Here is a 16,719-nt window from a genome sequence, read left to right on the forward strand (position 1 = left end):
CCAAATTGAGGAGCGACGCTGCAGCCGCAGTGTCCAGGATGAGTGGCACGCTTACCTCCCCCAGCCGCACTGTGCAAGTTTTGAACGATACTCGTGTAGAACGGATATTACTAATTTCTGTGTATCCGGAAGTGGACTGAGGAAGCCTGTGGTGCCGTGCTGCATTGGTTGGAGCTGAACGACAGACTTTAGCAAAGTGGTTTAATCTAGAACAGTTTCTGCAAACCTGTCCACGGGCAGGGCACTGTGATGCTCTTGTAGCATGAGAACTGGATCCACAGTTGCCGCAATTGCGTCTGGAGCCCACAGTGGGGCGCTGTCTATTCATTTGTTGCACAGGCAGGCTGTCACCGCTATCAGTGGGCGGGAAAAACGGTGACGTTTCTGTGCGCTGCAGCTGTTGCGCTAACGCTGTGTGGTGAGCAGGGCTGGTCAGCAGAGTAGAGCATTCTAGAGCACATTCCACTTGCAACGCTATTTTGATTGCATCAGTCAGTGACAAATCATCAGGTTCCATAAGCAGTTTTTCCCGTGTCTTGTCACATGACGTGCCTTCTATCAGCTGGTCTCTGATCATTTGGTCATGCAATGCTCCATAGTCACAGGCTCGTGCCAGCTCACGTAGGTCAGCTACAAAAGTCTGTATGGACTCGCCGGGTCGTTGGTGGCGCTTCCTGAGTCTGTACCGCCGTATCAGGACACGTTGTTTCCCAGAGAAATGGTCGATCAGCAGCTTGACTGTATCCTCGAAAGCTGTTGCTGAGCCGAGCGCTCCAAGAACACGCTGGCCCTCGGTACCGAGGCAGTGGACGAGGATAGCGGTCTTTCGCTTGTCGGGAAGCTCGTCGTCGGAGAATAGTCGTAGAAAATAACAGTTATATGTACACTTGCATATCTAAAACGTGGTGGCAGGATGTTGTATTTAAGGGTGAACCAGCTCAAAACCCCCTACCCCTCACAACCCACACTATACTAGTAGATTATTAAGCAAGTTGCGGCCTGTTCAACAGACACTCATTGTGCGTGTGACTCATGGTCCCTATCAGAACAAGCATGATTGGCTGGAAACCATCACATGATGCAGACATATGATACTATCGGCTCACTGGGGAGAGACCCGCTCTCAGGGATCATCACCTCACAGACAGTGAGTCACTACCTTCAACTCAAAGCAGGTGTGCTCCAGGAACATCTGCCACTTTTATCAGACGATGTCGATGTAGACCGACTTGAGTCACAGCCCTGAGCGGCAGACAACGTAGACCCCAGTTACCCAAGGACTAATCTAAAACAAATTCATATACATGCAGGAGAATGGGAGTTATGAGTCAAATAAACAGTTTTAACTAATTATTAATGATTGCCGACCAACTGAACTCTGTGTGTGTGCGTGCGTGCGTGCGTTTGTGCATGCGTGCGTGCGTGCGCCTTTGTGCTTCAGTGGGTCAATTAGGCCTCCTCCACTTCCTGTGATGGCGACGGCCGCTCACGGCCAGAGAGAGAGAGAGGGGGGAAGAGAGAGAGACGGGGGGGGGAGAAGAGAGAGAGAGGGGGGGGGGAGAGAAGGGAAGAGAGAGAGAGAGAGAGAGAGAGAGAGAGAGAGAGAGAGAGAGAGAGAGAGAGAGAGAGAGAGAGAGAGAGAGAGAGAGAGAGAGAGAGAGAGAGAGAGAGAGAGAGAGAGAGAGAGAGAGAGAGAGAGAGAGAGAGAGGAAGAGAGGGAGAGAGAGAGAGAGGAAGAGAGGGAGAGAGAGAGAGAGAGAGAGAGAGAGAATGTATCGATCAGCCCTTCCTCCTCCTTCATAGAGAAGTGAGGCGGTGTGGATTTCGAAACCGTTGTTGTTTGTCCTGTAGCTGAGACGCAATCACAACTCCGAGTCAAAACTTGAAGTTCCCTAAAGCATGACCAGTGCTGTGCTCGGCAGACCTCGGGATGATGGAGATGTTTAGAGCCGTGATCCTCATGGTTTTGTCCGCCGTTCCGTCTCCGGCAAGCGCGTCTCCTGTGGAGGCGGACCAGTACAGCCGGGGCATGGTGAGTGGTCCCAGTCCCGGTGTTTCCATCGCTATGGGCGTTTGCATTGCATATTCTATCTACAATACTGATCTGTTTTCGTTTGCTTTGTGTTATTACTTCTTTTTTTTTTGCTGAATGTGATTAAATATTAAGGCCATTGCAGCATTAGATATGACAATAACATTTACGTATTGTTCTCGTAATACCGCTGGTTGCAGCCTAGGCTAATTGTGATTAATTAAAGACTAATTTTACCGTTCGTTTACTAGGGCTAAAAGGGTTTATAGGGTTTACATGAGTTTATATAAGACTATATTTTTATAGTTGTATTTTACAGAGTTTGGTCAATGCGCGTAAAAATAAATCTGGTTCAAGTTATGTTTTTTTTCAATCTGTGATTGCGGTGATGCGTTGTTCCAGCCGATACGGGTGTTACAACTGAAACGGGTGTTACAACCGAAACGGCTGTGTGTACAGCGTCTTTACACCATCCGCCGCAGTCGTTGAGCTCCACCCTGCCTATCCTGTCTGTGATCTACTTTCATAACGGACCATCTCCCTTACGAAAGGATCGTCTCTACGCTGCAACATAGACTGCATCGAAAGGCTTTGAATGAGTAACTCCGAGGTATTAAAATAATCTTAACTGTTAGAGTAAGAAACAATTTGTGACAGTTCTCACGTGGTCAAATTCGAGATATGCCTTGATCATCAAAAATACACATTTTACAATTAAAATCAGGCCAACACATTTACATTATTTATTAAGGGCCATTAAAGTCAATGTCCACATTTGATGAGTTCCATGAATATAAAAATGACATTAATATGTTGTGAATTTTATTTTCACATTTAAATATGGACTATGAGCCTGGTGAACATGTAAATCCGCAGAAGATTAATGTCACAGAATATAATCTATAACAGTAATGTCTACAGAGCGTGACATCATCGGGGCTCCAGCACTAAGTATTGATTGATGACGGTAAGTACGTCTGACTCACTTTGCTCGAGGGAAACCCTACTCCAAAACGACCATCAGATCCAGCACAAATAATTTATTCATATTTATACCCTAATGAACCAAGACTACAAAATCAGCCTCATCCCTAAGACCATGAGGTCAGGGGGTGGATCAGATGTTCCCAGGACGAGCCCGGTTCTGAACCATGGCCCTCATGGCGCTGGGAGCCAGCAAGGGTCTCCCAGGTTTTCCTCATCCCACAAGGTTAGGTAGCTCATCCTGGTCCTGTGAAGAGCTCATGGCTGTAGAAGGGGTCTTCTCACAATTAAAGAACAATCAACTGTGATAAGTGACGGCTCGACAAATCGCCTTGATTCTTCTTCAGGGCCTTACGGCCATCATTTGTGTTGCCACCGGTGAGCATCTCAATCCACCATCCGGTCGCCAAAGAGCTCTCAGAACTTCCTCAACATCCTGACCTATTCCAGTTGGTTTAGCGCACCCTAAATAAGTCCCGTCTCAGACTCCACGCAATGAGGTTTCCACCACCAAAGGCAGAACGTCTGTAGTACATCTGAAGAGATGAGCTGTCTCTGAGTCATGCCCTCTGTCCCCCCCTCTCATTCAGGATTGGCTGAGCAGATACGGGTACCTCCCTCCCCCGGACCCTCGCACCGGCAAGATGCAGACCAAGGACGGCCTGGAGAGGGCCATCCGAGTCATGCAGCGCTTCGGGGGGCTCCAGGAAAGCGGCCAGCTGGGTATGTCTGGGTCTCCTGGACCACCTGTTTCCTCTCAGGCTAAATGTATCCTGTGTCCTGGGAAACCGTGGTGGTTTCCCATGGTGGTTTATTCTACATGTATGGCCAGCCTAATTGTGTCTGGTATAATTCTACATGTATGTGTGGTATATTTGGTATAATTCTACTGTATGTCTGACCTAATTTTACATGCGTGTCTGGTATAATTCTACATGTGTGTCTGGTATGATTCTACATGTATGTGTGGTATAATTCTACTGTATGTCTGGTATAATTGTACGTGCATGTCCGGTATAATTTCTATATGTATGTGTGGTATTATTCTAGATGTATGTCCTGTAGGTCCACACATGTGTCCCATGTGCTTCCACATGCGTGTCCTTGGGGGGTGATCAGTGGGCACAGATTAAACCAGCCATCACCACTCACACTCAGAGAGCTCTCCTGCATGGCAGCATGGAGCACCAGGTCATGGTGCATTATCAGCAAACCTGGAAACGAGGAATACCACCTAGGTGGCTCCTCCTCCAGTCACAGGGGTCCCATGCAGGGCGTCATGTGTGTGGCGTGTTCTCTGCGTGTTTAATAAACATGATTTATTTCACTTGTTTAATTGCATTTAATTTAATTAAGCAAGGGCGCCACTAGGGGGCGCCGCCAGCGCATTTGTCGCCCTAGGCGATCGCCTAGGTCGCCTTTGCCAATCGCCGGCCTTGTGTCCCCCCTCAGACGCAGACACCCTGAAGCTCATGGCCACGCCCCGCTGCTCGCTGCCCGACATCGTGGGCCACGAGGAAATGCTGAAGAAGAGGAGGAGGAGGCGCTACGCACTGTCGGGTCTGCAGTGGGACAAGAAGGACCTGACCTGGAGGTACACACGCGCACGCACGCACGCACACAGACACGCGCGCACACACACACACACACACACACACACACACACACACACACACACACACACACGCACACACATGGACGGACAGACTATCAGTCTACTGTCGGTCATTCAGACAGGCAGAAAGACAGACAGATGGATAGATCAATAAATGGATGAATGATGGATGGTTGAATTGATGAATGGATGACAGGTGGATAGATTATGAATGTGTGGATGTTTTCAATAGCTGGATGGGTTAATTGATGGACTGGTGTATCGATTGAGGGAAGGTTGGATGATGAATGAATAGACGACCATATGGAAACTTAATATGACACCAGTACAGTGCGTTTTAAAATGCATGTTGCATAGGTACACATTGTAAAAAGATTGCATAGAACAGTGGTGCGTGGTCGACAATGTTAAGGTTGACAGAGGCACATTTTGTAAGACAAGATCATCCCAAGATTAAATTAATCTTCATTGATTGGGTTAAAACATTGTAATACTGTTTGTTTTTTCAATAAAATATATGATTTTGAATGGTTATGAATGCAGTTTAAAGGGTGAAAAGCTCATTTAACTCGTCTTTTACGCATTGTGACACAGCTCAACAGCTCCCCCTAATGGTTACTTCCTCATTGTCCTGACGTTCCCCTGCTAGTAGTGGAGGTCGTCAACGGGCCGAATACACGTTACAATTGTTGAACCACTTGACTCCTTTGCGGCCCGCTGATTGAAGCCTAAATGCATGTACAAGGAGCGCCATTTAATCATTAACTCTAAACCTACTTGAATGTGACTGCCAACTTATGTATGTGAGTGAGGGTTCAGAGATGTTGTGGTTTAGCTGGTTAGGTGTGTGGGACACATTTGAATTGTTGATTTACGATGCATTGAGTTATAGGCCAAATTGTATTCAGCCCTTTTACATTTACATTTAAAGGAAGGGCATTTAGCAGGCGCTTTTATCCAAAGCGACTTACAATAAGTACATTTGTAATAAGAAAGTGAAAAAATATATTGCCGTCGGTGCAGTGACGATGTTCAGTGAAAAGCACTAACAATCGCTAGGTTAACCCATTCACCCATAACACTAACCCATTGACCCGAATGTGACGAGCACAGGTTTGTGTGTATGTGTGCGTGTTCGTGGGTGTGCCAGCAAAAGGACAACGCTCACCACTGGTGTGAATCGTGCTTTGACCGATTCAACCGGGGTTAACAGATCAGATTGAACTGCCAGGCCAAATGTCACCTATCCACCCTTCCTCATTGCCCATCATCCAGTCCTCCTTGTGTGTCCCTCTCCCTCCCCCTGCAGCGTCCACAGTTACCCCTCTCTGTCCAGGGGGATGGTGGAGAGGCTCCTGATGCAGGCCTTCACCGCCTGGAGCTCCGTCACCCCCTTGACCTTCACCCAGCTCCGCCAGGGCGAAGGAGACATCAGGGTGGAATTTCTCCGTTCGCTGCACGACGACGGCTACCCCTTCGACGGCCTGGGGGGCACGCTGGCCCACGCCTTCTTCCCGGGGACGGACCCCATGGCCGGGGACACGCACTTCGATCTGGACGAGCCCTGGGGCCACTCAGGTAGGGGACTGAGGGATTGGGGAGGGAGAGATGGAGGGAGGGAAAGATGGAGGGAGGGAGGGAGAGATGGAGGGAGGGAGAGAGAGATGGAGAGAGGGATGGAGGGAGGGAGAGAGAGATGGAGAGAGGGATGGAGGGAGGGAGAGAGGGATGGAGGGAGGGAGAGATGGATGGAAGGAGAGAGAGATGGAGGGAGAGATTGAGGGAGAGATGGAGGGAGGGAGAGATGGAGGGAAGGAGGGAGAGATGGAGGGAGGGAGAGATTGAGGGAGAGATGGAGGGAGGGAGGGAGGGAGGGAGAGATGGATGATGTAATGATGGATGAATGGATCATCAAAAGATGGATGGTTAGATAGATGGCTCAATAGGTGAATGAGGAATTTAATGATGAGGTGAAAGATGATTTTAACATCCCTTCATTACGCGTTTCACTTCTAAGAGCCAAAGACATGGTGTCTGATATTCATGAAGCCAAAGAACGGTCCTGGATGTTACCTCACTTCCTTCTTGATTGTAGACCCAGCTAGAGTATCAGAATTAAACTCACTGAACCGCTGGCTGGAAGACATGCCTAATATGAAGACTTGTGACCTCCTTGCAGGCTCGAGCCAGGAAATCGACCTATTCACTGTGGCGGTGCATGAGTTCGGCCACGCCCTGGGCCTCGGACATTCGTCCTCTCAGCAGTCCATCATGCGGCCATATTACCAGGGCTCTGTTGGAGACGTCACCACCTACCGCCTCCCCGCGGACGACCGGCAGGCCATCCAGGAGGTGTACGGTGAGTCTGGTCCCGACCCTGACTCGAACCCTGAGCCTGACCCTATGCCTGACCCTGACCCTCAGTCTGACCCTGACCCTTACCTTGACCCTTAGCCTGACCCTGACCCTAAGCCTGACCCTAAGCCTGACCCTTAGTCTGACCCTGACCCTTACCTTGACCCTTAGCCTGACCCTAAGCCTGACCCTGACCCTAAGCCTGATCCTGACCCTAAGTCAGACCCTGACCCTTACCTTGACCCTTAGCCTGACCCTGACCCTAAGCCTGACCCTAAGTCTGACCCTGACCCTTACCTTGACCCTTAGCCTAACCCTAAGACTGACCCTGACGCTAAGCCTGACCTTAAGTCTGACCCTGACCCTAACCTTGACCCTTAGCCTGACCGTAAGGCTGACTCTAAGCCAGACCCTAACCCTGACCCTTAGCCTGACCCTAACTCTAACCCTGACACTGACTCTAACCCAGAGCCTGACCCTAAGCCTAAGCCTGACCCTGACCCTAACCCTGAGGAGGGGTCAGGGTCAGGTGGAGGTTTTGGGTTGGTCTTCTGCTGTTTTATCTTTATCGTGGTATAATATGTAATTTCTTCAGCTAGGGTTCTCTCGATCCAAACAATGAAAGAAGACGTAATTTGAACTGAAGTAGTGTGGGATTATGGGAGTTGTTGTTTTCACACCACTGAAAATATATCTGACGTGACTCAGTATTTATGTATTCAAGTTTTATCACGTTATGTTGACTCCCGTTATGTCATTTAATTCTAATGATTGCTGATAGCTGCAAGTTATGTTAGTCAACTAAGAACAACACTATTGTTGAACATTGTTCTAACGATGTAATGTTACCTTACGCCTTCGCTCTGGTTTTTAATAAATGTACGGGTTCACCTCCACTTTGAGTTTAAGCTCAATTGCCTTGCCTATAGTTTCTATAATGTGTCCTGCCAATTTTTGAAATCCCCTTATCAACCACAGGAAGTAACAGTTCATTAATGCCTGGTTTGAGGTTGAACATCAGACTCATACTCCTCAACACAGCACAAGCACCCATCTGTTTGTTTTTTTTATCCATGCCGTGACCACCAGACCTGCTGCCTACCGTTGGTGGCTGCAACACATTTTCCATGTATGCAACACGCATACAATGTTGGCACACATCTCTTCCTTCCTGTTTTCGGACCAGAAATGTTGGAGGGGCATTTCACAAGTTCCCCTATTTCCCTTCCAGGTGCCAGCCATGATGGAACGCCGTATCCTAGTGACCCAAACCTCCCAGGACTGCCCCCGCCTAAGCCCCGGCCGACAAGGCAGTAAGTAGAACCTGTTTCTGCACCACACTGGGTGGGGGGACCAGTGGGAACCAGTGTCTGCACTGGTTCCCACTCTCTATACAAGAGACATTAGAGCTGGGCGATTAATCGATTTTTAATCGTAAATCGAATGAATGGTTTAGGATGATTTTTTTTAAAAGAAAATCGATTATAAAACAATAAATAAAAAATGAGTGAGTAGAGTTTGCTTAAAGTCTGTGGCAACCATAAGCAGCAGCACATCACATGTATTCCAACGTCTTAAATTGAGGCACGCAGCAGAGTGGGAGATGTGTGTTATTTATTTTGCTTTTGTTATTGATTGTTATTCAAATAAAATCCAAACTTATAATCCAAACAAACAAATATATATGTTTCACCTACAGAAACAAAAAATCGATTAAAATCGATAATAGGGATTATTTTGAAAAACCTGAGATTTTTCAAAACGGTAGGAGCCAGTATAAACTGGTAATACCATTTTACATGAGTGGCAGTTTCGGTGCGCCCTATCAGTTGCTCCCGCGCCCTCTCCTTCTCCGTTTGTTTCGTTTATTTTAATTGACTAATTAAGGGTGGTGCCCCCAGCGCATTTGCCGCCCTAGGCGATCGCCTAGGTCGTCGATGCGGAGCAGTCACAGGCAACGCATGTCGCGCATCGAAATCCCCCGCCCCTCGCTACTTGTTCTCATGATTGGTTGCTGGCTGCCATGCATGCACCGTGACACGCATGGCACGCGTAGAATGAATGTACGTAGCGCCCGTAGCTCTGGTCAAAAAAAAAAAGACACCGGCTCGCGTTCGGGAGCCGACTCCCATCGTTCACTTAAAAGAGTCAGCTCTTTGAGCCGACTCTAATGGCTATTTTTACCTGCACTATGCACTCTGCTACAGCATAGTTGGACAAGCTGCTTAAAAAGTGACCAGGCTACCATTCGCTCTGCAGTGAAGCTTCAATGCTCTCTCCTAGAGGACAGACAAGGGACAGTGACATGGCAAACGATTTGGCAAAGGAAGATAGCTAGATTGAAGCCGTTTAGTTTTTGTCGAGTGTTTTCACGAACGACCCATCACTACTGTTTACACTGTTCTTAGTCAGGAGGCCAATAGCATCCCTTCCAGCAGTAATTGTTTTTACATTATCTGGAGCAGATATAACCTTGCTGTTACCTTTGTATAGCAGGAGAAATACATGAACAGTCATTCACATGTGTTATGGAATAATCATTTCCCTATCCATTACACTCCCACTCTCACCAGTGACACCTTATCCTAGTAAGCTAACAGAGTTGGCCAACAGCGCGCGCTAAGTGTACCTTATCTGCTTTCACTCTGATACCGGAGCTGTCTTTACTGCTGAGTGTTTGACTCAACTTGGGACCTGAGTTTACTGAAAACAGGCCAGGTAGCATTGACGTTAGGCTCGCTGCTCACAACGCTGTCGACATCGCTGTCTGGGGAATTCTACCAATGGCTATTTTTACCTGCACTATGCACTCTGCTACAGCATAGTTGGACAAGCTGCTTAAAAAGTGACCAGGCTACCATTCGCTCTGCAGTGAAGCTTCAATGCTCTCTCCTAGAGGAAAGACAAGGGACAGTGACATGGCAAACGATTTGGCAAAGGAAGATAGCTAGATTGAAGCCGTTTAGTTTTTGTCAGTCTAAGGGGAATGTGACCCTCACTATCAAAAGAGCCATAGTTGTTCCACCTCCCAGCTAATAAAATTCATCTGGAGCAACAAAACCTATCCCTAAAATGAAGATAACACTACGTATTAAGTTGTATGTATAGTCATACTATACACTCCAAATGCACACTTCTTAAAGTTCCTATAAGTGTCGGGAGGCATTCCATGTTTCAAACACAAGTTTGTAAGGTATAGGGAGTAGTTCCATTCGTTCTTCTTAGCCAGAATGTCCTTCTGTAGGGTGATATCTTTGAGATTAGCTGTCAGGGTGTCCGTGGCCTACTGGTTAAGGACTGGTCTCCTACGCCACCTCATCCACGGAGGAGGTGCACTCGAGCAAGGCACCTGAAACCCTCACCTGCGTTCTGTGTTCACTGGCTCCCGGATGGGTCAAAAGCAGAGGAAAGAATTTCCCCAAAAAGGGGAAAATAAAGGATAACTTAACTCAACTTAGGTGAACTCACTCCTGTGAATACTGATAATTTATGTGATTGTGTGTTTTTATTAACTCTCTGTACATCTCGGTCAAACACATATCTGGTACATCTTTTGAAAAATCCAAGGCGGTTGAGCAATGTCCTCCATTGGTCGAATGCTTGATGGCTTTTGCAGAGAGAGGCTTATCTGTAACATTATGAACAACTTCAGATTTGTTTCTGAAGTCCGAGAAGAGAAGCTGGGATATTTTAATAAAGGCTTCTTTCCTGAATTTCCGTCTTTTGGACAGGCTTTCCATTCCAAACCATCTCCTGAGCGGCCACAGAACTCACAGCAGCAGTTGAATTTGGAGACTTGATCCACTTATTGAAATCATATCGGCTCTGATCGGCTTTCCACTGCGGGTCCCAAACCTCTTCTTTGTTCATCTCCAGATGGATACGTGTTTTTTCTGGAAATGTCTTTCAACGTTACATTTTTGTGTGTGTTTGTGTGCCCTCGGTCTCTGCCAACTTTCCAAATTTCGTTTTCGTGTCTGTAATTTCACCGTCATACGATGTGCTTCTGCCGGCTCGCATCGATACTAAAAGACCAGGAGGAGCTTCCTACGAGCCGCAACCCCGGGCATAGCCCATTGCATTGTGGGCAGCCCGCATGGCAACACAGCAACACACAAACATTGCAGTCAACATTCGTATCTGTGTGTTTGTGTTTTGATGCCTGCTATATCAAACATGTGGAAAAGCTTTGGCCTGACCTTCCACCCGTGTCATTTGAAGAATGGTCACAATGGAAAATGTTGGTGGGTCAAAGGAGCAGACTATAATTGGCTTAAGTTTCAATGAAAACAGGTAATTGTTGACAATTATAGAACCTGCTGTTCTGGCAGAACACATGACTTCTGAACATGGCTCTTAAGAGCGGCGCCATGTTTAGATCCGTCTGGATTGGTCTTAACGCCACAGAGATCAGCTTGAGATCAACAATCTTATGCCTGCTATTGATGAGTTGGTGACTTCTTTACAAAACCGTTTTCAGAGTGAACTCGCTGTTAGAGTGAATAGTTAATGTGAATAGCTTTAATCACCTGTTGTCCTGACAAACAGACAATGACAGTCATGTCACTGCAGGGTGACTGGTTGGTCTGGGCTTTCAGCCAGGAGTCAGAGGCTTGAAGAAGAGAAGGAACCACATGTAGCTTAGGACACAGCACTTTGGTTACACGACTGACGTTAGTGGATGGAGCCTTTGAGAAGCTCACAGTCCCAAGGTGATGCTTGATTAAGTAAATATGTGGTTGGTATAGAGACTCGCCGTTCACAGTGGATTCGAATACATAAAGCATATAAACTGTTTTTTCAACGAAAGATCACCTCCCTGACATGAAGAGTCTTTACATTTATCTCCCAGGCTAACAATTATGAGTGAAAAAATGTAGACACGTACACAGAAAGGGGGCACACACGGTAAAAGCAAGAATAATACATAGTTGACACAACTTACAGAGGCAGACATCCTTGATAGTAAGAAGATGTGTGAGGGCCATGCATACAGAGCATATGGTACAGAAAAAGAGAACGCTCGAACAAGGACCTCGATGAGTTACAGGAGGATGCTTGGCTCAGTTGCCAACAGGCATCCTCACATCTTTTTAGATTAGATTAGATCCAACTTTATTGTCATTGCACAGTGCAACGAAATGCAGTTTACATCTAACCAGTAGTGCAATCCTTAAAAAGTGCTTTTCCTTATAGCAGTGCTTAAATAAAAAAAAAAAATAAGACCCAGATTGCAAGTCCATTATTAAAGTGGATAGAGTTCTGAGGAATCAGACAGACCACAGTCCATAGAAAGAATGCAGCATGATGATATAAAGTGCATTGTTGAAGTGCATTAATAAAGTGTCATTAATAATCTGCTGCTCTATCGTGCTATTAGGCTCTGATAATGCACTTGACAGAGTCAAACCTTCTTTGGGATCGTCCGTTAACGTTGTCCGTTCCATTCTAGCTCAGACCCCTCCTCCCAGGATCGATGCACTGGGAAATTCGACGCGGTGGCCAACATCCGCGGGGAGGTGTTCCTGTTCAGAGGTACGTGCCGGCTGGGGCCTCCTCTCCTTTAACCGTGTGAATATGCACCCTAAGATCTGAAAAGTGGGAGTGTTCACCCAGATGTTTGATGGATCTATCAGCTGTGTGACGGACTGGTTAATCTGTTGGGCTGGTTTGGACCAATCCATGAAGAGATCTGGGTGACACGGCCACTTGTGATGTCACCAATGGGCCCGTTTTCGAATTGCTTGTGATGGCTCGCCAACCTCACAACCTGGTCAGAAGGAGAGTGTTCACGTTCTCTGCCCTCTTCCAGGCCGGCACTTTTGGAGAACCTCTCGAGACGGGTCGTTGAATTCGCTGAACCCGGCCCTCATTAATAACTTCTGGATCGGCCTCCCAGCAGACGCCAGCAAGATCGACGCTGTGTACGAGAGGAGGAGCGACAGCAGCATCATCTTCTTCATCGGTGAGTGGGACCTTTTTCTTTAAGTGTTGGAATTCGGGCTGAGATTTAATTTTTAGGCCATCTGGGTTTTTCAAACCAAACCCGATTATCGATTTCAATAGATTTCTTTCTATAAGTGAAAAAATATTATTAAGTTTGGATTTTATTTGAAGAATAACAATGATTAACAAAAGAAAAATAAATAACACACCTCTCCCACTGTGCTGCGTGCCACAGTTTAGATGTTGGAATAAATGTGATGCGCTAATGCTTATGGTTGCTTCAGACTTTAAGCAAACCCTACACACTCACTTTAATATTATAATCAGTGATTTTCTTTTAAAAAAATCATCATGAACCATTAATTCGAATTACGATTACAAATCAATTAATCACCCAGCTCTAGTTGGAAATAAATAAAGGTTTTCAATGTACTTTATTACACTGATTCCCAACTGGCGGTACGGTTGGGACTGAATAATCAGGACTGAATTTGTACTTTTTTTATAGATTGTTGTGGCTGATCAATTAAGTTAAGACCAGAAATAGAAACAAGCTTCTGTGCCATTTTAAAAGAGTAGGCCACTACACTGCTAAGGATAATGTTAGATGTTAATGGTATGATAGCAGTTCCTAGGCCACTACAGAATAAGAAACCAGGCTTGGTGGTTTGACGATGAGACGTAAACCATGTGAACATGTGCCGTGAAACTAAACCAGGAACGTAACTTGATATCGAGGAATGTTTAAAATGTAGAAAACGTTTCAAAACTTCCCCTTACAGCATTATCAGGTTTTATTTCCTTAAACGTAGCCCCTATGTGAGGCGGTGTCATGTCACTTTATTCTTTAGTTTTTCGGTTAAATATGATAGACAAATGTAAGTTGAAAGGGAAACTGTTGTTTCCCTTTCAAACCCGATATCGGGTTTGGTTTCATAACCAAAACCCGATTATCGATTTCAATAGATTTCTTTCTATAAGTGAAAAAATATTATTAAGTTTGGATTTTATTTGAAGAATAACAATGATTAACAAAAGAAAAATAAATAACACACCTCTCCCACTGTGCTGCGTGCCACAGTTTAGATGTTGGAATAAATGTGATGTGCTAATGCTTATGGTTGCCACAGACTTTAAGCAAACCCTACAGACTCACTTTAATATAATAATCAGTGATTTTCTTTAAAAAAAATCATCCTGAACCATTAATTCGAATTACGATTACAAATCGATTAATCGCCCAGCTCTAGTTGGAAAAAATAAAGGTTTTCAATGTACTTTATTGCACTGATTCCCGACTGGCGGTACGGTTGGGACTGAATAATCAGGACTGAATTTGTACTTTTTTTTATAGATTGTTGTGGCTGATCAATTAAGTTAAGACCAGAAATAGAAACAAGCTTCTGTGCCATTTTAAAAGAGTAGGCCACTACACTGCTAAGGATAATGTTAGATGTTAATGGTATGATAGCAGTTCCTAGGCCACTACAGAATAAGAAACCAGGCTTGGTGGTTTGACGATGAGGCGTAAACCGTGTGAACATGTGTCGTGAAACTAAACCAGAAACGTAACTTGATATCGAGGAATGCTTAAAATGTAGAAAATGTTTCAAAACTTCCCCTAACAGTATTATCAGGTTTTATTTCCTTAAACATAGCCTCTATGTGAGGCGGCGTCATGTCACTTTATTCTTTAGTTTTTCGGTTAAATATGATAGACAAATTTGAAGTTGAAAGGGAAACTGGCGTTGATGAAGGTGTGTTTGAGCCGTACTGGAGGGTCTGCATGCTGGGCAGCAGATGTATCACGCTGCCTAATATTCACATGTAGGGCGTTTAGCAGACGCTTAAATCCAAAGCGACGTACAATAAGTACATTTGTCAGAAGAAAGATAAACAACAATAAATGGCTGTCGATACAGTAAGGATGTTCATAGAAACAGGTGCCAAACATAACAATCGCTAGGTTAACCCATTCCCCGTATACAACAAAGATGGCTAGGACAAGACGCTACACAATGCTAGGTACTATTCTAAAGTGCCAGGACGTACAATAAGTGTGTTGGATGGGTTTTGGCGGGTAAGGGGGGAGGCGATGCAGAGTCCAGCTGCAGATATGGCATTCTGCTAGAAATAACCTTCTCAAACCCCCCTCCCGCCCAGGTGCTCAGTACTGGGTGTTCAAGGACACCCAGGTCCGGGAGGGCTACCCCAAGCCCCTGTCCGATTGGGGCATGAGGACCGGGGCGGGGGCCCCCGTGGACAGGGTGGACGCCGCCTTCGTCTGGGCTCACAACGGGCAGACCTACCTGTTCAGCGGCGGCGAGTTCTGGAGGTTCGACGAGAGCGGCGCGTCCCAGCAGGGGGGGATCCGGCCGCAGGAGCCAGGGTACCCCAAGAACGCCAACCTCTGGAGGGGGGTCCCCACCGATGTGGATGACATCATCAGCTGGGGCGAAGGTAGGGCGTGGCCTTCGACAGCTGGGACCGCGGGTCTTTGTTTGTCCTCGACGTCAGAGCAGTGGAATCATTCTAGTGTAAACCTTCTGTTTTTAGGTGACGCCTACTTCTTCAAGGACAACCTCTACTGGGTTCTGAAGAAAGGCGGGATGGACGAGGACACCGTCACGCCCAAATCAATCGCCGTTGATTGGCTGCGGTGCCCGGCACCCGCCCCGCCCGCAGACAGACCAAATGACTGCAGCTGTGCCCTGAGTGCGGCCGGGCCTCTGCGCCATGGCAGTGGTCTGCTCCTGTTGTCCCTGGTGGGGCTGGCCTGGAAGCTGGCCGGAGAGTAGAGAGAACATCCCCTGAAGGACTGAGGGAGGACCTCCAAAACACCCTCGTGGTTCGTGTCCGAGCGTTGTTCTTGAAGGTGACATATTGCACCACCAGGTGTGAGTGTGATCAGCCTTACAAGTCGTTTCGAAAATCTGCCCCACATGGCATCCCTAGTGGGCGTGTCCACCTAGATCTGTGCTGGATAGATGAGCGACGTTTACTTCAGTCCACTGGGTAGGCTGGTAGACTGATCTAGGAGGACACGCCCACTAGTGATGTCATATGGGGCCGATTTTCAAAACAGCTTGTAAGGCTAATCACACTCACACCTGGTGGTACAATATGTCCCCTTTAAATTCGCACACACACACTCGGTACCTTGGCCTCACTGGTTTAGCTTGGCTTATGAATTGGAACTGTGTTTAGTTTGTTTACGACAGGGTTTTCTACCTAATGGTCAGGACATCAGGAGCAGATCTGTTTTGAAGGTACTGTCTACCTCGGCGTCCATCGAGACAGCTTTTCACAAAAGACAATGAAATTATGCAATATTTTTTAAGCGTAATAAATGTTCAATATACAGGGATGGCCCATTTGCTTAAAGTGATGAGACAACCGGCTACGAATGATACGTTCCTGCTTCTCATTTCTCAGGTAGTTAGAATGATCTAACTTTTGCATTTTAAATCAATAATTAGGAAGCTGATACACATTATGGATCAATCATTTAGGGAGAAGGTGTGAGAAATAACTTGATTTTTTGTAAATTCCACTTGGTTCATTTTATTGCTTAGTTTCTCTTTACTTGTTCAAAACAAAGATACTAAATTCAATAAACGTAGGTTTAATAAAGTGTTTACTTTAGCATTGTGTAGCGTCTTATCCTAGCTATCATGTTGCATAACTGTACCGACAGCGATGATACTTTCTATTTCTTCTGACAAATGTACTTACTGTAAGTCGCTTTGGATAAAAGCGACTTACAGGGATGGCTAAATTTACATGG

General features: G+C 46.2%; 1 protein-coding gene across 1 annotated transcript; it reads left to right on the top strand.

Moving 5' to 3' along the window:
• Nucleotides 1-1,853: 1,853 nt before the first annotated feature.
• mmp25b (matrix metallopeptidase 25b) lies at nt 1,854-16,570 on the top strand. Its single transcript, XM_079757202.1, has 10 exons — nt 1,854-2,032; nt 3,607-3,739; nt 4,469-4,610; nt 5,941-6,209; nt 6,811-6,990; nt 8,218-8,299; nt 12,439-12,521; nt 12,799-12,951; nt 15,096-15,392; nt 15,489-16,570. Exons 1-10 carry the CDS (start codon nt 1,931-1,933, stop codon nt 15,728-15,730), a joined length of 1,683 nt encoding a protein of 560 aa, XP_079613328.1. The 5' UTR covers nt 1,854-1,930; the 3' UTR covers nt 15,731-16,570.
• The last annotated feature ends 149 nt before the right edge of the window (nt 16,571-16,719 follow it).

This window comes from Pollachius pollachius (assembly GCF_949987615.1).
Source record: "Pollachius pollachius genome assembly, chromosome: 19".
Taxonomy (NCBI): Eukaryota; Metazoa; Chordata; class Actinopteri; order Gadiformes; family Gadidae; genus Pollachius; species Pollachius pollachius.